This window comes from Boleophthalmus pectinirostris, unplaced genomic scaffold (assembly GCF_026225935.1).
Source record: "Boleophthalmus pectinirostris isolate CB_2022bp ecotype Guang Dong unplaced genomic scaffold, ASM2622593v1 HiC_scaffold_21, whole genome shotgun sequence".
Lineage (NCBI taxonomy): Eukaryota > Metazoa > Chordata > Actinopteri > Gobiiformes > Gobiidae > Boleophthalmus > Boleophthalmus pectinirostris.
The window spans coordinates 34,902,268-34,925,836 of record NW_026571175.1 but is presented as its reverse complement, the minus strand read 5'-3'; the positions used below and the strand labels follow the sequence as shown (position 1 = coordinate 34,925,836).

Sequence of the window (23,569 nt, the reverse complement as noted above, 5' to 3'; positions counted from 1 at the left end):
GCCACCTTCTGGCCGTACATGAAATATTGGTTAGGAAACGTCTTTATTCGAAATTACTATTCGATATTCGAACGTATGACGAATATTTGACTATTCGAAAATCATGTCTCATCCCTAGTGTGGATGTGGAGACGGAGCCAAGAGTGGTGAGTGGTGATGTGCTTGTGATGTGTGAGTTCATTTACAATTTTCTCCTACTTCAGCGCAGAATAGTGACGTTTGTGTCTTGTTGATAACGTGTAGGTGGATGAATGCACTTTGGCCGTTCGCACTGAAGTCACATGTCAAAAGATCAGATATGTATCGGTTTCAGGAGCACAGATCCAAGTGTCCCGGGTCACATTTGAAAAAAATCGGATCTTTGTCATTAAAAGATCAGATACAGGAGCATAGGGGCCACTAAATCTAGCAGTCTGAACGTAGCAAATGTCTCCAACCGTCTGGAGAAGTGGACCAGATCTTCAGGTCTGGACTGAAGCTGGTGGACTGACCTGAAGCAGAGGAGCGAGAGTGAGTGAGTGAGTGTAATCTGGGCTGGAGGAGAGTGGAGAGCTCTTGTCTTGTCGTGATGATGAGTCTCTGTTCTTCTGGTTCTTCTGGTCTGACTCAGGGCTGCTGGAGACGACAGGCTTCGGAGAGAAAGAGAGTGAAAGAGAGAAGGAGAGGTGAGAGATGGAGAGCAGAGTGACAGAGTGACAGAGGAGTGAAGGAGGAGTGTAGAAGTGTGAGTCCATATGAGCAGAACAAAGACAGTCTCGTTCTGCTGCTGCGTGTTTGTCTCTTCTCTCTCTTTCTCTTAATCTTTCTCCTCTTATTTATCCATCCTCCTCTCCTCCTGTCTCCCCCTTCTTCATCTCTCTCCATCTCTCTTCTCTCCTCCCTCCTGTCCCCCTCTCTCCGTCTCTCTCTCTCTCTCTCTCTCTTACTCTCTTTCCCCCTCCTCCTCCTGTCTCCCCCTCTTTCTCTCGCTCTGTTTCTCTCCTCCTCCTATCTCTCTCTTTCTCCATCTCCTCCTGCCTCCCCCTTTCTCTCTCTCTCTCGTTTTTCATCTCCTCGTTTCCCCTTTCTCTCTCTCTTTCTCCTCCTCCTGTCTCCCCTTTCTCTCTCTCTCTCTTTCTCCTCCCTCCTGTCCCCCTCTCTCCGTCTCTCTCTCTCTCTCTCTCTCTTACTCTCTTTCCCCTCCTCCTCCTGTCTCCCCCTCTTTTCTCTCGCTCTGTTTCTCTCCTCCTCCTATCTCTCTCTTTCTCCATCTCCTCCTGCCTCCCCCTTTCTCTCTCTCTCTCTCGTTTTTCATCTCCTCTTGTTTCCCCTTTCTCTCTCTCTCTCTCTCTCCTCCTCCTGTCTCCCCCTTTCTCTCTCTCTCTCTCTTCTCTCTCCTCCTCCTGTCTCCCCCTTTCTCTCTCTCTCTCGTTTTTCATCTCCTCTTGTTTCCCCCTCTCTCTCTCGCTCTCGTTCTCTATCTCCTCCTCCTGCCTCCCCCTTTTCTCTCTCTCTCTCTCTCTCTTTCTCCATCTCCTCCTGTCTCCCCCTTTCTCTCTCTCTCTCGTTCTCTGTCTCCTCTTTCTCTCACCCTAAGTTGGAAAAAGTCATTAAAAAAATCTGCGGCGCATAAAGACCTAATACAGTATTATAATTTATTATTACCTAAATTAGTTTGTTCAGCACAAATAAATGTGTGGTTGTATTTTCAGTTTTAATGATCACAATTTAAAACTAAAAGTGTCTATAATGTTTCTTTTAACTGCGCGGGAAGACGACGTTCAGTTAGTTTTGTTCTGTTTTCTCGTGACGCTCATAAGGGACGACCAAGACAAGACGACAAGTCCGGACACAAGCGAGTTTGAGCGTAATAAAAAAACAAAAACAAACTGGTACTTCTGCAATTTGGCAGAATTTTGGCTTCAGGCCGAATGACAACGTATGTTCTGCACTGTGGTCTATTTTCGAACTTTCTTCACAAATAAACCACGTGGGACTTTAAAGGTTGTATAGAGGATTTTTTTAAGGGAAGAGAAATACAGCGACAGTCCTTGTGCGCGTTCAGAATTACTGTTGAAGTTTCCTGTCTAGAAGTAATTCAGCGACCGACGCGTCAGTTTTTAGACCCTTCGTCTGCTTCGGTCGCGCCATCGCTGGACGAGATCTCCAAGAATCACCTCAGTTTGGCTTTGCTCTTTTTCCCCTTCTCTTCTTCTTTGAGCGACATCAAAAAACTGACTTTCTTTTGCGGCGAACCGGTCGTAGATTCTCGTCCGACGTCGCGACAAACTTTGTGCGAAATGCGAGGAAGCGACAGTTCGAAAAAGCCTCTAAGAACCGCTGCGTAAACCACGTAATCCCCGCGCTCCGACGAGTCAGTTACACTAGGGAGTTTGATTGACAACCTAACAGCCAATAGAAAATGAAGGAGCCTCGTTTTCTATTGGCTGATGTTTATCTGGCCTCACTACGTCCACAGTTGATAGATTTTCGTTCTTTTTTTTTTTGGTCATCATAATTACAAAGCTGCTGCGTCTCTGTAATGGTATTTTAATCTTTCACTGACAGTTTGAAACAAAAAAAATCCTCCATACAACCTTTAAATGAAACCCAACAGTGTGATGGGTGAGTGGTTTTGTTTGTTTGTTCGTTCACGGTGACTCTGGGCTTTGTTCAGTTGTGGCGTGTAGGGAGGGTGTGTCTGGGACCAACGGATTGTCGTCGTGTTCGCAGTGACTCAGTTGTTCAGTCGTGTCTAGAAGTGGCACATTGCGCTCGCTTTTTCGGTTCGTTCCTCGTCGGCGTGGAGTGATGAGTGTGTCTGTGGGTGTTTTTCGCTGTGCGGTCGCTGTCTGCTCCGTGTGTGTTTGTGGCTTTGTAGTTTACTGAAGTCGTGCTGGGACACCTGAGTGGATTCGTGTATGGGGCGCTCTGGATTGTGGAGCGCTCAATTATTACCTCCGCCAAGGAGGTTATGTTTTTGCCAGCGTTTGTTTGTTTGTTTGTTTGTTTGTCTGTTAGCAACATAACTCAAAAAGTTATGGACCAATTTTGATGAAATTTTCAGGATTTGTTGGAAATGTGAAAAGGAAGAACTGATTTCATTTTGGGGGTGATCCGGAAGAAATCCTGGATTCTGGATCACTTTGAAATTTTAGTTAACATTGTGGTAAATGGGGCCAAAAATGTAGTTTCTCAACATCTCGGTTAATTATTGACCAAACCCCATGAAATTTGACTCAGGGATGGACAATGGGATCCTCTTTCATATTCCAAATTGAAAGATACGAGACAAATATTTATGGAAAACACAATTAATATGAGGGGGACTGTAGTCCTTGGCGGAGGTCTGCGCTCTCTGACTGCTTTTCTAGTTTTTTGATGGAGTTGGAGGCGCGTCTAATAGCCCGGAAAATACGGTAAATAAACCAACCGACAGTACCCGTAGCGGTCTCAGGACACGCTGCAGCCTATGACATAGCTTATATTTTCGTATAAGGCGCAATATCAATAATGTTGAATTCTCTCGTCTATTTTCATACAATAGTTGCACCGATAAGGCACATTAAGAGAAACAAAGGGACGACACTTGAGACTGATCCTTACCCAGGCGTCCACGATCCGTCGACAGATTGTGGAGTAATTCCACGTTTCCAACTACACTGCCCAACACTTGGTGAATGTGTATTATGAATGTGAATGTGGCTGGAAAATTTTTAATTTTTTTTTCTTACGAGGACGAGTCAAATATACATTGGGTAATAATGTATGAATGAATGAAGCTTTGCCACATTTATTTACGTTTTACAGAAACAAAACTTAAAACCACATGGCTCATTTGCATAAACTATAAGCATTGAAAGAAAAAAAAAACATCTCGTTATTGAGCGCTGATGCGGTTCAGCTTGTGGGTTTTTCGGAAGGTTCAGTGAGTGTCCTAGAAAGAAGCACAAAAGATGGAAGGGTCAGAGAAAAGGCCACTTTATTTCAGCATTTTCCATTGAGAGGGATTCAGTTTGATCACCAAGTACAACTGTCACCCCGGAACGACGCCTCTGCCCACCTCACAGTGAGGGGGACTTTATACCACACATCTGACAAAACATTCACTTGTTGATTTAGCGTATACAGCAAGAAAATGAACAATAATGTTGACCCGGTGCACTTTATCATGGGTGGGTACAGGCCACGGGGTCCACATACATCAGTTTTCTGCTTCGTGGCATCTCAAAGTACAGAAAAACATGTCTTTTATAGAACTACAGATAGTCATATGTGTTTTTCACCCTGTTGTCACTCCAAGGTACAAGATATTGGGTGAATAAGCATGATCAACGCAGAATCAGCATGATCGACACATAATGTTTCCCACAAGCTTCTGTCGGACTAAAGGACACGACTCAGTGGAATATGAGTGTTGTATGTTCTTTCTGTGACAGAGGGGTGTTCTGCTGATGGTGAGTCTGTTCTGTGTTTCTGTCGCGTTGGAGATGGTTCACGTTAAACTTTTCAGAGATTAAACGTCTGCAGGTCGTACATACAGACCGTACAGCGGCGCGGCTTCGTAGTTTACCAAAGTCGTAATACTGTACAGCTCAGTAAAATGCTGAGAACCGCTGGAATGTTGGAAATTTTTACTTTGTGTGACAAGAGGACGGATTTTACAAGTCTATACTTCATAAAACATAATTATTTTATATTCACCGTACAAAGCCTTATAAAACAAAAAAAGTAAAAGAAATGAAAACAACCGTGGGGCACAAAAGCACAAGACAGTGGTCGTAGTGTGAAATGCTGTTGTTGTTAAAACCACACCGAACCCGATCAGTAAAAGGGGTAAAATATGCAAGATTTGTGTGTTAAACGTGTGAATAAAACAAAACCCAGCTCCAGGTCTGTCTGTGATGAAGAAACATTACAACTAGGGGTGTCAAATTATCGCGTTAATTGCGATTAATTAATTACAGTCATATTTAGCGCGTTATGTTTTTTAATTGCGTTAATCTCATTTTTAATCTCTAACTTTAGTGTTTCTGTATGCGAGTTGCTTTATTATAAAACCTGTTTTTATGTGTTTTTGGGACAACAACACACACACACAAAAAACACATTTATACATTTTTTTATTTCGGTAATTCCACTCATTGCCGGAAACCCACACAAAACGCGCGCAGTAAGAGCGATGTAAACGTCCAGGACTAAACCAGGACTAAACCAGGACTAACACCAAGACTAAAACCAGGACTTATCCAGTCCAGGACTAAACCAGGACTAAACCAGGACTAAACCAGGACTAAACCAGAACTAAAACCAGGACTAAACCAGGACTAAACCAGGACTAAAACCAGGATTAATCCATTCCAGGACTAAACTAGGACTAAACTAGGACTAAAGCAGGTCTAAACCAGGACTAAAACCAGTGATCTCATATATAAAGCATTTCTCTATCAATAATATTTTTAATATGGTTAAGGAAAGACTGGACTTTTTATTGTCTTTAAGTAGACAAAAGTTATTATGTTCAGATTTCCTCGTCTTTGCTGCTTTACAGCAAACAGTTTCTTATTCATGGAGACTTGGGCTCAACAGACAATTTGGAGAGATTTGTTAAACAATAAATGACTTTATAAAGTCACTTTTTTTAAATCTATATCAGTCTTTTGATCTGCCACAATAATGTAATAATGAATTTAAATGAAAATACCTCAAATTGAAGCTTTTCTCAGCAATTTTTAGGTGAGATTAAAAAGAGATTAATTAGATTAATTAATTACAGATCATAATTAATTAATCTCTCAATTTTTTTAATCGCATGACAGCACTAATTACAACATAGATCAGAAAATAACGTAATATCCAAGACTTTTAATATATTTGGATGAGACTGTGGAAGATCAGGACAGAGCAGATGTTTGATGTCGGGACCCTCCACCTTCAGAACGCTCGGGCTCGTCTCCGTTGGCCCCGTCGCCCCGGTCCATTAGCGTCGCGTGTTCTAATGGGGTAATTGCGCGTGTCGGTGTGAGTAATACCGCCGGGGCTAAAGGCTGCTAATGCTAACGACGCACTAATGCCAACGACCCCTCGGGACTCGAAGCTTTCAACGTTTATGATGGAGTCATCGCCGCGCTGACCAGAACGCCACACCACGACAACAAACCTGACAAGTAACCAGTGTCGGGAGTAACAGATTACATGTACAGGAGTAATCAGAGTACAAATTATGAGTAACTGTATTCGGTTACAGTTACTGTTTCAATAAAAATGAAAATAAATAGATCACACGGCGGGATTTTCCTGTTTTCATATTTTGGGCTGTATCCTTTTTTTTTTTTTTTTTTTTTTTTCTCGGTAATTCCACTCATTGCCGGACACTAAACTAGGTCTAAACCAGGTCTAAACCAGGTCTAAACCAGATCTAAACCAGGTCCAAACCAGGTCCAAACCAGGTCTAAACCAGGTTTAAACCAGGTCTAAACCAGGTCTAAACCAGGTCTAAACCAGGTCTAAACCAGGTCCAAACCAGGTCTAAACCAGGTTTAAACCAGGTCTAAACCAGGTCTAAACCAGGTCTAAACCAGGTCCAAACCAGGTCTAAACCAGGTCTAAACCAGGACTAAACCAGGACTAAACCAGGTCTAAACCAGGACTAAACCAGGTCTAAACCAGGACTAAACCAGGTCTAAACCAGGTCTAAACCAGGTCTAAACCAGGTCTAAACCAGGACTAAACCAGGTCTAAACCAGGTCTAAACCAGGTCTAAACCAGGTCCAAACCAGGTCTAAACCAGGTCTAAACCAGGTCTAAACCAGGTCTAAACCAGGTCTAAACCAGGTCTAAACCAGGTCTAAACCAGGACTAAACCAGGACTAAACCAGGACTAAACCAGGACTAAACCAGGATATATTTTTTGTGCTTTGTCAAAGTTTTAACAAATGTACACAAAAGAAAAATTATATATGTATAGAAACATAGAAAAATAAAATACCTTAGAGTGAGCTTTGTAAAATAGGCGAGTTTCAGCTGACGTCATTGTTATTAAAAGCCCGCGTTGCTGCTGGGAAATATTTTGGTCGGAGGCAAGAAACAGGATAGCGTCAAACACAGTGCATAACCTCGCGTATTTATCCCCTGATAATGGTAAATTCCTGCTGCATTATCGGATGCACAAATAGAAGCACGGAAGAAGGAAAATGTCTTTTTCGTATTCTGAGTGAAAAGAACCGCTAACGGTGAATTAAACGACTTTCAAACATCCGCAGAGCAAACGTAGAAGATCCTAACAAACCGTGGACTCCAACAAGTTCAACAACACATCGAGACTCTTGGAGGTTTTCATCTTTTCTGCTGTGAATGGCCCAGGAGTTTCCACCAAGTCATTGTGGATATCGCCCAAGTGAATATTTGTCCAGGTAGTTGGAGATTCTGACCAGAAATTTGGTTTGTTCCACCTTTTGTCGGGGTTGAAAAGGGTGATTTGGCTCCGTCGATGCTTATGACCAATTTCTGGTCAAATGGTCTTGGGTCCTCTGCCGTTAGAGTGGATAAATAACCAGGATCAATACCCTTTACGTGCTTTCTCGCTCCGTCCGTCATGTTGAATTAGTGTTTCTTGCCGCTGACCAAAATAATTCCCAGCATGCAACGCGCGCTTTTGTCAACAATGAAACTCGCCTATAGACCATGTTGACCATCGCTTCTCAAATTTCCCAAAGTTATTTTTTCTACCACATAAATTTCCTCTATTATATCAGTCCATGGTTGCAGTTTCCAAGAGTCACTCTTCGTTTTAATGTTGTCCTCGAGAAACAGTTCGGGAAAAAATACTGTCTTCTTCGGTCACGGTCCTTCCGAGACAAACGTGAAAAGATTTTGTAGAGCGTCGGGTAAATGTCGTCGTAACGGCTCTCCAAAGAACTAATAAAGTCTTAAGATCAAGTCTATAAACTTTAGTCAGAACAGTTTGCAGTGGTCCAGAGTTCTTCCTTAAAGGTTGTACAGAGGATTTTTGTAAGGGAAGAGAAATACAGCGACAGTTCTTTTACAAATGTTGTGCATGCGTGACACCACCTTCCTCCTCCCCAGCTCCCTCCCTCTAGAAATAATTTAGAGACCGACTCCTCAGTTTTTAGATTCTTTGTCTGCTTCAGTCGCGCAATCGCTGAAAGGAATCTCCAACAATCACCTCAGTTTGGCTTCGGTCTTTTTCCTCTTCTCTTCTTCGTTCAGCGACCTCAAAAACGGACTTTCTTTTACAGTGAACTGGTCGTGGATTCTCGTCCGACATCGCAACAAACTTTGTGCGAACTGTGAGGAAGCGACAGAAAAAGCCTCTAAGAACCGCTGCATAGTTACCCTAGAAACATAGTTTGATTGACAACCTAACAGCCAATAGAAAATGAGGTAGCCTGGTTTTCTACTGGCTGATGTTTATCTGGCCTCATTACGTCCACAGTTGATAGATTTTCATTCTTTTTTTCTTTTTTTTTGGTCATAATTACAAGGCTGCTGCATCTCTGTAATGGTATTTTAAACTTTCATTGACAATTTGAAACAAAACAAAAAATCCTCCATACAACCTTTAAGGAACAAAACTGTACTCACACGATCTGGCCACAAAAAAGGAATAAATAAATAATAATACACAAAAGGGTAATAAAAGGAGGAGAGATGAAGGAGAAGGAACAGGGAAAGAGAGGACAAAAGGGAGAAAAAAACAGAATTTTCATTAATTACAAGAAAACATTTTTTATTTTTTGTTTTGTTTTGAATCTCGCCCCAATTATTCAAGTTTATAAGTGCGTTTCACAACTTTTGAGACCAGAGTTTTCTTTCCTCCTAACGATTCTCAGACCATAAAACGCTTCATAATTAGACGCAAACAGAACACAAACAAGTTATTTTGACCTCAAGAGCTGCTTATATAATATATCTGTACTAAGGCGAGACACATTTTGAGTTACAGTATTTTATTTTAGGCTGTAAAAGGAGGAAGTTTGTATTAAAGGACCTGTCTGTAGCCTGTGTTTTTACAGTTTTAAAGGTCTGAAATTACACTAAATACAATCTTGTGAACTTTAAGCCATGTTATAATGTTTCCGAAGCTGTCATTTTTACGTTAGCAGGTCTTTTTTTTAACCTTTTGTCGAGTAAAAATGGTCAATTCAAGGTCTGAAATGATCCAAATGATTCTAGTGATACGAAATGATACATCCAGACACCTATTTTTACAGTTACTCGAGTAGTTTCCTTAAATATTTTTACTCTTATTTTAGTAATTTCTTGGACCTATTACTTTTATTTTGAGGATTTTAACGTAAAAATGCTCAAAAATCCTTCAACGAATGCTTTGAATCGGCTAAAAAAAAAGCTTACATTTGTGTTCATTTTGTATTGTTTTTGTCTGGAATGTTCCACAGTATGGCTTTAAACCTTTCTATCTTCATGGAGACCAAACTGGAGCAAGTTCCAGGTTCAGATCTATGGAGAGGCGACGCCGCTCTCAGTCAGAATGTTGTTTTTTGAGGTATTTTTGGGCTTTAAAACCACTTGTAATTGAATAAATGTAAAGTAGAGGTGTTTAAAGTCACACTGTGGGACATTCCAGGCAAGAGCAACGACGTATCCATGGAAACAAGCAAGCGACGGACCCTGCACCACCTTTAGACGGCGGGTTTAACTCGGATAAATCGAGCTGAAAACGTCCCCGCAGTGTGACCGAGTTGTTTTCCCCTGAATGGATCGTGTTGTTGTTGTCCCAGGCCGACTCCAGGCCACGCCCCCCCTCTGCGGAGCGTCGCCGGCGGTATCCGTGGAGTGGGCGGGGCTTCCGGAGGCGCACAGCTGTAATCCCGAATCCGGCCCGTGCGATTAGACTCCAATCTGCTGCGCGCTTAAGCCCTGTCCTCAGATCCGTCTCCTCGTCGCACAGATGCACCAGATGTGTCCAGGCGACGTCCGGCCGCTTCGAATGGTCACTGAGCAGATTGTGGACGTCTCCGTTGTAAAAGAGCCAATCAGCTGTCCGGTTTGGGCGTTCGTCACCTGCTTGTTTCCATGGAGATGTCACTGCTCTGCCTGGAATGTCCCGCAGTGTGACTTTACATTTATTCATTTCCAGGTGGTTTTAAAGCTCAAAAATACTTAGAAAAACAACATTCTGACTGTGAGCGGCGTCGCCTCTCTCCATGCAGATAGAAAGGTTTAATGCCATACTGTGGAACATTCCAGACAAAACAATACAAAATTAACACAAATTTAAGTTTTTTTTTAGCCGATTCAAAGCATTAGTTGAAGGATTTTTGAGTATTTTTAAGTCAAAATACTCAAACAGAAGAAGTCGACCAAGAAACTTACATTTATTCAATTACAGGTGGTTTTAGAGCTCAAAAGTCTGGGAGTCCCTGCTTAGACTAATGCCCCCGCGACTCGGCCCCAGATGAGTGGAAGAAAATGGACGGAGGAATGGAAATATTTAAAAAAACATTCTGGCTGTGAGCAGGGTTCATCTTACACGAGTTTTAAAGTCATAATTATGAGTTTAAAACTTGTAATTATGACTTTTAACTCATAAACTCATAATTTATGACTTTAAAACTCATAGTTATTATTTTTAACTCATAATTATGACTTTTAACTGATAATTATGACTTTAAAACTCATAATTAAGAGTTTCTGTGAGGCTTTTAGTTTTTTATTTACTGGTGGAGATGAGCTTCCATATACAGTGGATCAGAAAATAACGTAATGAAATTTTTAGATGAGACTCTGGAAGAATAAGAAAGTAGATGTTCAGTATGAGGGACAAAAACACCTAGAAAAACAGACGTTCTGACTGTGAGTGGTGTCGCCTTTCCACAGATCTGACCTGGAACTTTGCCTGATTTTGTCTCCATGAAGATAGAAAGGTTTAATGCCACACTGTAACACATTTCAGATAAAACAATACATACAGAAAAATCCCGCACACCGTCTTACTTGCAAACTGTGAAATTTATTTAGGACAAACCGTGCAACGTTTCGGCACTAGGCAGTTTGCAAGTAAGACGGTGTGCGGGATTTTTCTGTATGTTCTGGGGCTGCTCCCTCTCCTCCAACGCACCCGTCTCTAGTAGTTGATGTGCGAGGCTCTCATTCGCTCAGATAAAATAATACAAAATTAACACAAATGTAAGCTTTCTTTAGCCGATTCAAAGCATTAGTTGAAGGATTTTTGAGTATTTTTAGGTCAAAATACTCAAACAGAAGAAGTCATCCAAGAAACTTACATTTATTCAGTCACAGGTGGTTTTAGAGCTCAAAAATACTTAGTCTGGGGTGAAGGAAGTCTGGGAGTCCCTGCTTAGACTGCTGCCCCCGCGACCCGGCCCCGGATCAATGAAGAAAATGGAGGGATGGAAATACTTAGAAAAACAGGCATTCTGGCTGTGAGCGGGGTTTATCTTACACGAGTTTTAAAGTCATAATTATGAGTTTAAAACTTGTAATTATGACTTTTAACTCATAAACTCATAATTCATGACTTTAAAACTCATAATTATAATTTTTAACTCACACTTTTGACTTTTAACTCATAATTATGACTTTAAAACTCCCAATTATGAGTTTCTGTGAGGCTTTTATTTTTTATTTACTGGTGGAGATGAGCTTCCATATACAGTGGATCAGAAAATAATGTAATATTAATGACATTTTTAGATGAGACTCTGGAAGAATAAGAAAGTAGATGTTCAGTATGAGGGACAAAAACACCTAGAAAAACAGACGTTCTGACTGTGAGTGGTGTCGCCTTCCACCAGATCTGACCTGGAACTTGGTCTGGTTTGGTCTCCATGAAGATAGAAAGGTTTAATGCCACACTGTGAAACATTCCAGACAAAGCAGTAACAAAAAAAATCGTCAGAAAAGTTACACAATACTCTTTTAATAGACTTTGTTGGTAAAAGATTCTGTATTCAGGCCAAAATTTAAGCTTTCTTTTGCTGATTCAAAGTTTTAGTTGAAGGATTTTTGAGTATTTTTATTTCAAAATACTCAAATAGAAGTCGTGGTCCAAGAAATGACTGAAATAAGAGAAAAACATTAACTATCTATTTCTTTTGTTTGCCTTTGTTTGTCTCTTCATCTTGAAAAGAGCCATACAAGTGTTAAGTTTTGTTTTGTTTTTTTATTATTATTTTTAAAAAATTGAGGAAACTACTACTCAAGTAACTTTAAGAAAAGCTCTCTGGACGTATCGTTTGATTTATATTGTATAGACCAAACTGTGAAACATTCCAGACAAAGCGTTAACAAAGTATTTGACGGAGCCTCCACCAGAAAAGTTACACAGTGCATCTTTAAACAGCATTGATTTTAAAAAGTGCAGAGCAGCTCTTTGTTCTGATGACATTCCCAGTGATGGACGCTGATGCTGCTGGCGGGAATCAGTGCAGCAGTTTTCAACCGGGAATCAGCGGACGTGTTTCTTTTATTGAATCGTTTTATCGATATTCAAAATGTCTAAAATATAACGTAATCCTCCACCGGTGTCATATTTATTATTTATAACTATAGAGTAAAAATAAGAGAAACTGGATCACTCTAGATGAATCTGTGCGATCAGGATTTGTTGTTTTGTTGTATTGTTCAAGTGAAAAATTCGAGCTGAACATGTGGAAATATTAAACTTGGTTAAATCCAGTTGAGACAAAAACACGGATGTTTTTCCTAAAGATGTGCAAAAATATCAAAATATCAATATATCGTATCGTTTAATGTGATGAAACATATCGATATCAGACCAAATCAAGACCATCTTTATAATATATGTACCAAAATACAAATAAATGTAGGAAATAACAATGTTTTTATTTATTTATTTTATCTATCTCCATTTGATTTGGTTAATGTTCATTTAGGCCCTTTTTTTGGACCCTCACCCACAGTTTGAGAACCTATTTTTTAATCCCACTTTCACCGGCACCTTACAGAAAACAACTTCAGAGTGAATCAAGTTTTTTTTGAAGTTCATAACATTTACAGTTACATTCTCTTACTGGTTTTGCAGTGATATGAAAGTGAAATATGCTCGCACTCGTCGCGTGTCAGACCTCGAGTCCAAGACAAGACCGAGTCCAAATGCGCTCGAGTCCGGGACGAGACCAAGACGGTAAAAAAGCGGTCTTGAGGCCGGTCAGTCTCGAGTACTATGACACTATATCAGAATCGGTATCAGAACAGAAAAAAGCCGGATCAATAGTTTTCCACCCAAACCTTAATGCCGACCAAAGAACAGGACCCATCGCATCAACAGGAGCGTCCCAACATGGATCAACACTACGGAGCATCATTTGCCCAACTTTTTGAAACGTTTTTGAAAATCAATCTGTACCGAGAATCAGTTTTTTTACACTTGCCAAATTAAACTTCCATGAGAAATTTCATGAAATTCTATAGATGTCCACTGGATCCACTGGATCCACTGAGCCTCTGAAGTTTAGTTTTTCTTTAATAACATCCTAATTCTTTATGGAAACTTGGGTTTGCCAAACCCTGAGTCGTACCTGTCACTGGGGACGCTCTGGTGACGTCACACTCACTTACTCCACTTTTTTTATACATTCTATGATCAGTAAAGAACTTTATGTCTCTCATTTTATCTTTGGCCTTTGTGGATACTGGATAATTATGAAAAAAAAAAAAAAACACTCATTATTATTATTATTTTATTTTAGTATTATTATTTTTTTATTTACCTATGCTTACTTTATTTTTAATTAATTAATTTATATTTTATTCTCCAATATTTCTATTCATTTATTTATCTCTGTTTCTTTACCAATTTATTTTTTTAATTAATTAATTTATTTTTTATTATTTTTACTTATTTATTTAATTTATTTTTTTTAAGTACATATGGTCACTGAATATAAATCACGGACTTACCTGAGACTGATACAATTGTATTGTGCAAATATTGTTTAGTGAATATGTGAAAATGTGTGAGTGGAGTGTGTGAATTTGTTTGTTATAAATTATTATTAATTACAAACTTTATTTTTTTTTTTTGGTCTGTATGTATTGTTTGAAAATTAATAAAAATATTGTAAAAAAACAAAAACAAAAAACTCAAAATCTTGAGTGACAAAATTGTCGTACCATAGAAAGTCATGAAGATAGATATAAAATTGGTACCAAAAGATGCACAACAGCAACATTTATATTCATCTTTCATTGACACCATGGCTCTAAATGGATTATTTTTAAAGTTATTTGAGAAAAAAACAACAGATTTTTCTGCCAGAGCCCGATGGACACTGTTAGGATGGAACTTAGAGTCTTGGATGGACCCAGTAGATTTTATTCAGTTGAGCAAATATTTCACAGATTTTCTTTTAATTGGTATTGTCACATTTTAAAATTGCATATGTTTTCTTTAACTTTAAAAATATGAACAGCAGACTAGTATATATCTTATAGTAGACTAAATGTGGAGCAGTGTTTCTCGTCTTCTCCTTTGGGGCCTTAAAAACAGAAAGGAGCCGTGAACTTGGTGAACTCGGGTGCACTGTGGATGAACTCATCTCATCACAAAACTCATCTGAATTATTTTCGGCTCCTCCTGCTCCTCTCAGCCGACCGTGTCCTAAAGGGTTTAACTCTAAAGCTCCACGCGATTCTGCACCGGAGCCCGGAGTCACGCAAACGGTGACCCGAAGAGAGGTGAGGGGGACAAAGACCCTACGAGAGGTCAGAGGAACAAAGACCTGAAGAGAGGTCAGAGGGACAAAGACCTGAAGAGAGGTCAGAGGAAGTAAGACCCTGAGAGAGGTTAGAGGAACTAAGACCCTACGAGAGGTCAGAGGAACAAAGACCCTACGAGAGGTCAGAGGAACAAAGACCCTACGAGAGGTCAGAGGAAGTAAGACCTGAGAGAGGTCAGAGGAACAAAGACCCTACGAGAGGTCAGAGGGACAGTAAGAGCCTACGAGAGGTCAGAGGAACAAAGACCCTGAAGAGAGGTCAGAGGAAGTAAGACCCTGAGAGAGGTCAGAGGAACTAAGACCCTACGAGAGGTCAGAGGAACTAAGGCCCTATGAGAGGTCAGAGGAACAGTGAGAGGTCAGAGGAACAAAGACCTGAAGAGAGGTCAGAGGAAGTAAGACCCTGAGAGAGGTCAGAGGAACAAAGACCCCAGAGAAGTCAGAGAGAACCTGAGAGAGTCAGAGGAACAAAGACCCTACGAGAGGTCAGAGGAACTAAGACCTACGAGAGGTCAGAGGAAGTAAGACCCTGAGAGAAGTCAGAGGAACTAAGAGCCTACGAGAGGTCAGAGGAACTAAGGCCCTATGAGAGGTCAGAGGAACAGTGAGAGGTCAGAGGGACAAAGACCTGAAGAGAGGTCAGAGGAACAAAGACCCTGAGAGAGTCAGAGGAACAGGAAGAGGTCAGAGGAATCATCAGAAGTCAGAGGAACAAAGACCCTGAGAGAGGTCAGAGGAACAGAGAAGTCCAGAAAGAGACCCAGAGAGGTCAGAGGAACAAAGACCCCACGAGAGGTCAGAGGAACTAAGACCCTACGAGAGGTCAGAGGAACAAAGACCCGAAGAGAGGTCAGAGGAACAGTAGGAGGCCAAAAGGACAGTAGGGGCTCAGAGGAACAAAGACCCCAAGAGAGGTCAGAGGAACAGTGAACAATTGGAGGTCAGAGGAACTAAGACCCTACGAGAGGTCAGAGGAATCATCAGAGGTCAGAGGAATCATCAGAAGTCAGAGGAACAGTGAGAGGTCAGAGGAACAGTGAGAGGTCAGAGGAACAGTGAGAGGTCAGAAGTCAGAGGAACAAAGACCCTAAGAGAGAGGTCATCATACATTCAAGCCTCCCTGTATCTGTTCCTGAAAGCAGGTTCAGGTATAGATATATTCAGATGTACTGTAGGTTCCTCTCCTCTACAGGCCAAACTGAACATGCACAATGAATCAAGACGAGTGTTTTGTACCTGGTCAGGAGCACAGGATCAGTCTGACGTTTGTGTTTCATTTTAACTTTGCACAAGAAGTGGTTCAACAAAGACTTTTAGTGTCACAGCCACGATTTAGACATTATTTTTTAGTGAACTGCATCAAATCGATTTGAAATATATCGTATTGAACCGAAAGTGCACTGTATCGAGGCATGTATCGTATCGGCAACTTCTTAAAGATTCAAAGACGTGACTCGACTCGAACAAACAGTGATCGAGATGCTGGACTTTTGCGCCGCATACGGACTGAACCAGGACCAAAACAGGACTGAACCAGGACCAAAACAGGACTGAACCAGGACCAAAACAGGACTGAACCAGGACCAAAACAGGACTAAAACAAGAATCATTATCTATTTTTTTTTTCATTTTTGATTTTGGAAACAAATAATGAAGACAATAGTTGCGTTTGCGTTTTCTAATTTTTAGTTTTAATTTGAAAAACGAATGAACAAATGATGAAGTGTCATTGTTATTATAATTTTCCCAAAATGTGGAAAATGCTTCTTTCATTTTAACTTTGCACAAGAAAGACTTTCATTATCACAACCACATTTTTTATTGAACCGTATCGAATGAATTTGAAATATATCGTATTGAACCGATAGTGCTCTGTATCGAGGCATGTATCGTATCAGCAGCTTGTTAATGATATCCAGCCTTAGTGTAAACCCCACAATCTGCTGCTTTTTCTCTCTCCTCTACCTCCTGTCCAGTCCCGTCTGTTTTGGGGCCCCTCCTCTCCACCCCTGGCTCCGTGTCATGTCGGCGTCTCTGTTGTTGTTTCATCGCTCACACACACTCGCTCACCGTGGCTCCGTGTGTCTGCAGGAGCCGGGACGTCACGCTGGGAAACTTTTACACAATCTGCCCTGAGCTCTGGAGGTTTTTAGCCACTTTGTGCATTTTGGAGAACACTTCGGAAAAGCCCGCTCCGTGTTTGCTGTTCTCGTATTGTAGTAATTAAAGATGCACTGTGGGAGTTCGCCATCTGCTCGTCTCCATGGAGATGAGATTGCTGTACCTGTATCTTCACACTATGACGCCTTTTTTCAATTTGAGGAGTTTCTCCAATGAGGTTCATTTGGTCTTTTGATATTTTCTGTTATTAGATTCACACATTTGAAACCGCGTGCCCTCGTGCACGTCTCCCACAGTCGGCGCCGTGACCGTAGAGTCTGTGACCCAACACAGAGCACGAAATAGAGCTGCTCGATTATGGAAAAAATCATTATCACAGTTATTTTGGTCAATATTGAAATCACAATTATTGAAACATTTTTTCTTACATGATGTATTTATTTAGTGTTTCTCAAAAAACAAAACATTCAAATTGAAAATAAATTCAGGCTACAAATATGAACTTTAGGCTACGTTCAGACTGCAGGGCTTAACGCTCAATTCCGATTTTTTTTGGTGAAATCCGATGGTTTTGCGACGTCGTTCCACATTTCCAGTTAAATGTGACTTGTATGTGACTCCAGTGTGAACGTAAAACGGCCCGAAAGTGTCCCACATGTGACACTGGAGACACGACGACGTCAACCGCAGCGAGCGTCTCTGTGTTTACAGAAGTTGTCCAAACATGGACGCAGCATCGAGCACCTGGAGATTTTAAAGTTCCTCTCGTACCGGAGCCAGAACATGAACAACTTACTTGTTTTAAGGAGGAGATTGAGAAGGAGAAGGACGAGGTTTTTGGTCGTGGTGTTTTGTGGTTCAGTCCGTTGAAAGGAACGTGTGGATGTGGAGACGGAGCCAAGAGTGGTGAGTGGAGATGTGCTTCACTTCAGTGACACAGAGTTCATTAACAATTTTCAACTACTTCAGCGCAGAATAGTGACGTTTGTGTCTTGTTGATAACGTGTAGGTGGATGAATGCACTTTGGCCGTTCACACTGAAGTCGCATGTCAAAAGATCAGATATGTATCAGTTTCAGGAGCACATATCCAAGTGTCCTGGGTCACATTTGAAAAAATCGGATCTGTGTCATTCAGACTGACATTAAAAGATCAGATACAGGAACATAGGGGCCAAAAAAATGAGATTTGGGTCACTTCAGGCTGCAGTCTGAACGCAGCCTAAAAGAATTTTTGCGATGTATAAAACGTAAAAAGAATAAAATATACTTTGAACATGAAATAATACACAGACTATTTATCCAGCAGTTCCACAATCTCTATATTTAAAGAAAAAAAAAAAAAGGTTGTCGTGCCCCTCAATTTCACGTAAACCGTTTCAGCTCGATTATATGAGTTTGGATGAGTTTGGAGATCATTGACACATAAATTGAAATGCCGATCAAAATTCAAAATATTGACCGGACCTGAGCGACATCTCTTCCCTCAGATGAAGCACAGGAGCCAGGCTTTAGTTTAAAGCTTATTCACATGATCTTAATTTATGAATCCAGAAAGCTTCTTGATTTAATTTCTGAGTTTCTGTCCCGCCTCGTCTCAGTATTTTCACATGTTCAGTAACGGCAAAGCGCAGCTGTGTCATTGCTGTTATGATTTTCACAAAAATGTAGAGTCCTGGTTCTTTCCTGTGATTCTCTGCATATTGTGGTGTTGTTGTTTTCTTGACTGATGTGAGTCGTAGGTTCATATTTTTCCAGAGCGGCGTCAGCAGAGCGAGCGCTGACTCAGGAGGAGCTGTCCACGGGGCTGGTGCTGAAACGCTTCTACAAACGCTCAGTACGATGTGAATCTGGTCTGACAGCTCTCGTATGTCCCGTGTCTGCTCTGGGACGCAGCTGTGAACACGAGGACATGAGACCAGAGCTAAAGACGAGGCGTTAGGCAAGATTTATTTATTTGGTTTTTGTCTTTCTCCCGTGTTATTATTAATAATGTTGTTCTTCACCAAAAACATTTCTGAAGAGGTTTTAAATATAATCCGTGCGTGTTGTATTGAGTGTTTTGGTTTGCTGTAAGATTCTGTACGAGGCTCCGCCCACAAGCCTCTCGCGCGACAATGCTCCATAAATACGCAAAAACACGATATGAAACTGTTAGCTGATTGAGTTGTGACAGCGCTCTGAAGGGGGAGTGACTTGGCACAGAGAGCAAAGAGAGGGGAGACTGTTGTTTTCAGTGAATTTTTCAGTAGCAGGAATCCACTGAACCTGTTTAGTCTTAGTGTAGACCTGGTCTAGTTCTGGTTTAGTCCAGGCTTAGACCTGGTTTAGACCTGGTTTAGACCTGGTTTAGTCCAGGTTTAGACCTGGTTTATAACTGGTTTAGTCCAGGTTTAGTCCTGGTTTAGACCTGGTTTAGTCCAGGTTTAGTCCAGGTTTAAACCTAGTTTAGAACTGGTTTAGACCTGGTTTAGACCTGGTTTAGAACTGGTTTAGACCTGGTTTAGAACTGGTTTAGACCTTTTTTAGAACTGGTTTAGTCCAGGTTTAGACCTGGTTTAGTCCAGGTTTAGACCTGGTTTCGACCTGGTTTAGTCCAGGTTTAGACTTGGTTTAGTCCAGGTTTAGACCTGGTTTAGACCTGGTTTAGACCTGGTTTAGACCTGGTTTAGAACTGGTTTAGACCTTTTTTAGAACTGGTTTAGTCCAGGTTTAGACCTGGTTTAGTCCAGGTTTAGACCTGGTTTCGACCTGGTTTAGTCCAGGTTTAGACCTGGTTTAGTCCAGGTTTAGACCTGGTTTCGACCTGGTTTAGTCCAGGTTTAGACCTGGTTTAGTCCAGGTTTAGACCTGGTTTAGACGTGGTTTAGACCTGGTTTAGACCTGGTTTAGACCTGGTTTAGACCTGGTTTAGACGTGGTTTAGACCTGGTTTAGACCTGGTTTAGACCTGGTTTAGACGTGGTTTAGACCTGGTTTAGACGTGGTTTAGACCTGGTTTAGACCTGGTTTAGACCTGGTTTAGACCTGGTTTAGACCTGGTTTAGACCTGGTTTAGACCTGGTTTGGTTCTGGTCTGGTGAGGTTGCCTTAAAAAAACCACCCCGCCGGTCAGAGTCGACTAAAGGGAGGTTTGTGGCCCCAGAGCTGGACTGTGCCCAGGTCTGGTCTCGAGGAGCGAGTCGTAGTTGAAGTGGTTGATTTGATGGTTTAGTGTCGTCACCTGAGAAACTGGTGTGAAACAGGATCATCTGGAGAAATATATTTATGTATATTTATGTTATAAGATGACATAAGAGTCTCCTGGTGGCTCCGCTCTCGTCTGTGTGATTAACCCTCGTGTTCAGTGAAAGGCTCAGGGCTCAGGGCTCAGGGCTGTGGAGTGGCTCTAGATCACGTACACATCCTCAGGTTTTTGCTACACGCCCGTTTAGAGAAGCTTTTAGATGAGATTTCTATTTTTAACCTTTCTGAAATGATGAAATCTGTAACGGCTGAGAGTCTTCAGAGCGTCGTTACACTCAGGAGCGAGGGAGCAGATGACAAACCCGGATTTCTTTTGGGAATTGGGATCATTTAAAGTTCATCCATCTATCTATTTATCTCTCTGTCTATCTGTTTCTGAAAATGTCTCTGATCTGGCCAAGATTTTAAAACTTATATCAGGTTATTCATCTTGTTTTCTGATTTATTATCACATACTAGATAACCGATTCGATACGGTTCAATAAAAACAATCGCTAAATCACGGACTGTGACACTAAAAGTCTTTGTTAAACCACTTCTTCTTGTGCAAAGTTCATATGAAACAAAAACATTTTAATCCTCAAAACAGTGAAAATGTCAAATGTGTCGCATGCACTGCAAAAAATTAAATCTAGCCAAGTTAAAATGATCTGAGTCAATTCCACTTGACAAGTTAAATTATCTATCAGCGGAATATGTTTTTTTGTACTTAAAATCTGAAGATACAACTTACTACACTTAAAGGTTGTATGGAGGATTTTTTTTTTGTTTAAAATTGTCATTGAAAGTTTAAAATACCATTACAGAGACGCAGCAGCTTTTAATTATGATGACCGAAAAAAAAAGAAAGAATGAAAATCTATCAGTTGTGGACGTGTTGAGGCCAGATAAACATCAGCCAATAGAAAACGAGGCTCCCTCTTTTTCTATTGGCTGTTAGGTTGTCAGTCAAACTCCCTACATTTTTAGTGTAACTGAGTCATCGGCGCTCGGGGATTATGTGGTTTATGCAGCGGTTCTTTGAGGCTTTTTCAAACTGTAGCTTCCTTGCAATTCGCACAAAGTTTGTTGCGATGGCGGACGAGAATCCACGACCAGTTCACCGCAAAAGAAAGTCCGAAGGGTCTAAAAACTGACGCGTCGGTCGCTGAATTATTTCTTGGCAGGTCACTTCAACAGTAATTCTGAACATGCACTGGATGTAAACAAATGTGATTTCTAGAGTAAAGAGGCGGGAGGAGGAGATGTTTCTACTGAGGAAGGTGGAGTCACACATGCACAACATTTGAAAAAGGACTGTCGCTGTAATAAGCTTTACAGAATATTAAAATTAAAAAAGAGAGACATAAATTGGAGAGAAGAGTGCGGAATGAAAACCTTTCAGTTATTTGCACAGTTAAACAGAAATGTTTTGAGCCTGGATTTAAACAGCGTCACAGAAGAGTCTGTCTCACATGTTCAGACTGTTCCAGGTTTTAGCTGCATGAACCTGAAACTCTGACTCCCCTTGTTTAGTCGTGACTCTGGGCACCAGCAGGAGTTGGTCCCTGAGCTCCTCAGAGTGTGAGATGTTCATATGACACTAACATGTCACAGATGGACTTTGGTGCTCGGCCATGGAGACACTTGTACAAGCAGAGCTGCTTTAAAGTCTCTGAGCCACAGGAGCCAGAGCAGAGACCTGAGACCAGGACTTATGTGCTCGTACTTCCTAGTTCGAGTCAGGACCCGAGCTGCAGCGTTCTGGTTATCAGTGACAATCTGAAACAAAAAAAATCCTCCATACAACCTTTAAGTCTTAGTTCTTTGGATTAAGTCTTGTCAAGTATATTAACAATTTTGTTAGTTTCCACAAAATATCACAGTAAATATCGTACGTATGTGTATTGTGAAAATATCGTACAGAGAGATTTGGATACTGTTACATCCCTAATCGTGAGCCTCCCCACCGTATCACGAGCTTTCCAGCGATATCACAATAAATATCGTATCGTGTGGTTCATACTGTGTCGATATCGTATCATGAGACTTGGATATCGTTACACCCCTAGTTTTTATATCTTAAATTTTGGTCAAGCTTTTTTGCAGTGTGGATGACAGCGTGAGCATGTTCGAAGTGAAGAGACTGGTTTTCAAAAATATTAATCCTGGCATTAGAGAAAGTTAGAAACAACTATTTAGAAATTATGTACGTAGTTTCTTTAATTTTTCAAAGGTGCAGTTTAATTTTCTGAGTTATATTGTGAGTAAATGTTGAGATCTTGTGAGTATTTTAGTTCGTCATGTTGTTCTGATGATGAGCTGATGTTTTCCACAACAGGGCTGAACCCGGTTTAGTGGAAAATAAAGAAAAACACAGGTTCTAAAATAGTCCGAAGCCCCTGTGATTCTCTCCCGCTGCGTCTAAAAGTAGAGGCTCTATTTTTAACCTCTTCTCTCTGCGTGTATCCTGCAGCGGTCGCCATGACGACAGACGAGGCGGAGAGCCAGCAGAAGAAGCCCCGGCAGCAGCAGGAGGAGGGGGGGCAGGAGGAGCACCCGCCCTCCCCCGACCACGAGCACCTCCTGCGGGCGAGGACCAGGCACTCGGCCGGGCGGGGGCTCTCCAGGCTCTTCTCCTCTTTCCTCAAGCGACGCTCCCAGTGCGAGAGCGACGCCCCCGACAGGGACGCCCATGAGGAGGCCAAGGCCCCCATCGCCGACCCCGAGCCCGAGCTGAGGCCCGAGGGAGAGCCGGCCCCGGACCAGCACTCGGTGAGCAGTGCCGAGGCGGAGGTACTGTCAGTGTGGCCCCCAGGGACCGGCTGGAGGGCCCGGTCCGCTGGAGTCAGAGACGACATGTTACATAATGTGTCTTTAAACTCAGATGGTGCACGCAAAAGTAAACTGCCAGTCAAAACTTTGGGCACAACATCTCATTCAGTGTTTTTTAGTTTGGTTTTACTACTTTTGACATTTTAGACACACAGAAGATATCAGATATAAAGAAAAAAAAAGAAAAAAAATTAAATAACTCCACCCAATATTTTTAGCAGTGTTGGGGAGTAACAGATTACATGTACTGGAGTTATGTAATCAGAGTACAAATGATGAGTAACTGTATTCAGTTACAGTTACTGTTTCAGTGAGTGGTAATTGGATTACAGTTACTTTGTTGAAGTAAATGGATTACACAGAGGGATTTTCCTGTTTTCACATTTCGGGCTATATCCCTTTTTTTTTTTTTTTTCCGTAATTCCACTCATTGACACTAAACCAGGTTCAAACCAGGTCTAAACCAGGTCTAAAGTAGGTCTAAACCCAGGTCCAAATAAAGATGTAAACCAGGACTAAACCAGGACTAAAACCAGGACTAACCAGTACTAAATCAGGACTAAAACCAGGACTAACAGGACTAAACCAGGTCTAAAACAGGTCTAAACCAGGTCTAAAGTAGGTCTAAACCCAGTTCTAAAATGAGATCTAAACCAGGACTAAACCA

At 41.3% G+C, this 23,569-nt stretch overlaps 1 protein-coding gene across 2 annotated transcripts in view; it reads left to right on the top strand.

Annotated features, from left to right (window-relative positions):
• The first annotated feature begins 22,551 nt into the window (after positions 1-22,551).
• The window catches only part of epb41a (erythrocyte membrane protein band 4.1a), a 131,943-nt gene continuing 130,925 nt past the window's right edge, over positions 22,552-23,569 (top strand). The window contains exon 1 of one of the 2 annotated variants that reach the window (XM_055157500.1): positions 22,552-22,863. In XM_055157500.1, the coding sequence (XP_055013475.1) occupies positions 22,552-22,863 (312 nt within the window). The remainder of the gene's footprint in view (positions 22,864-23,569) is intronic. The other variant, XM_055157501.1, reaches the window with a different exon arrangement.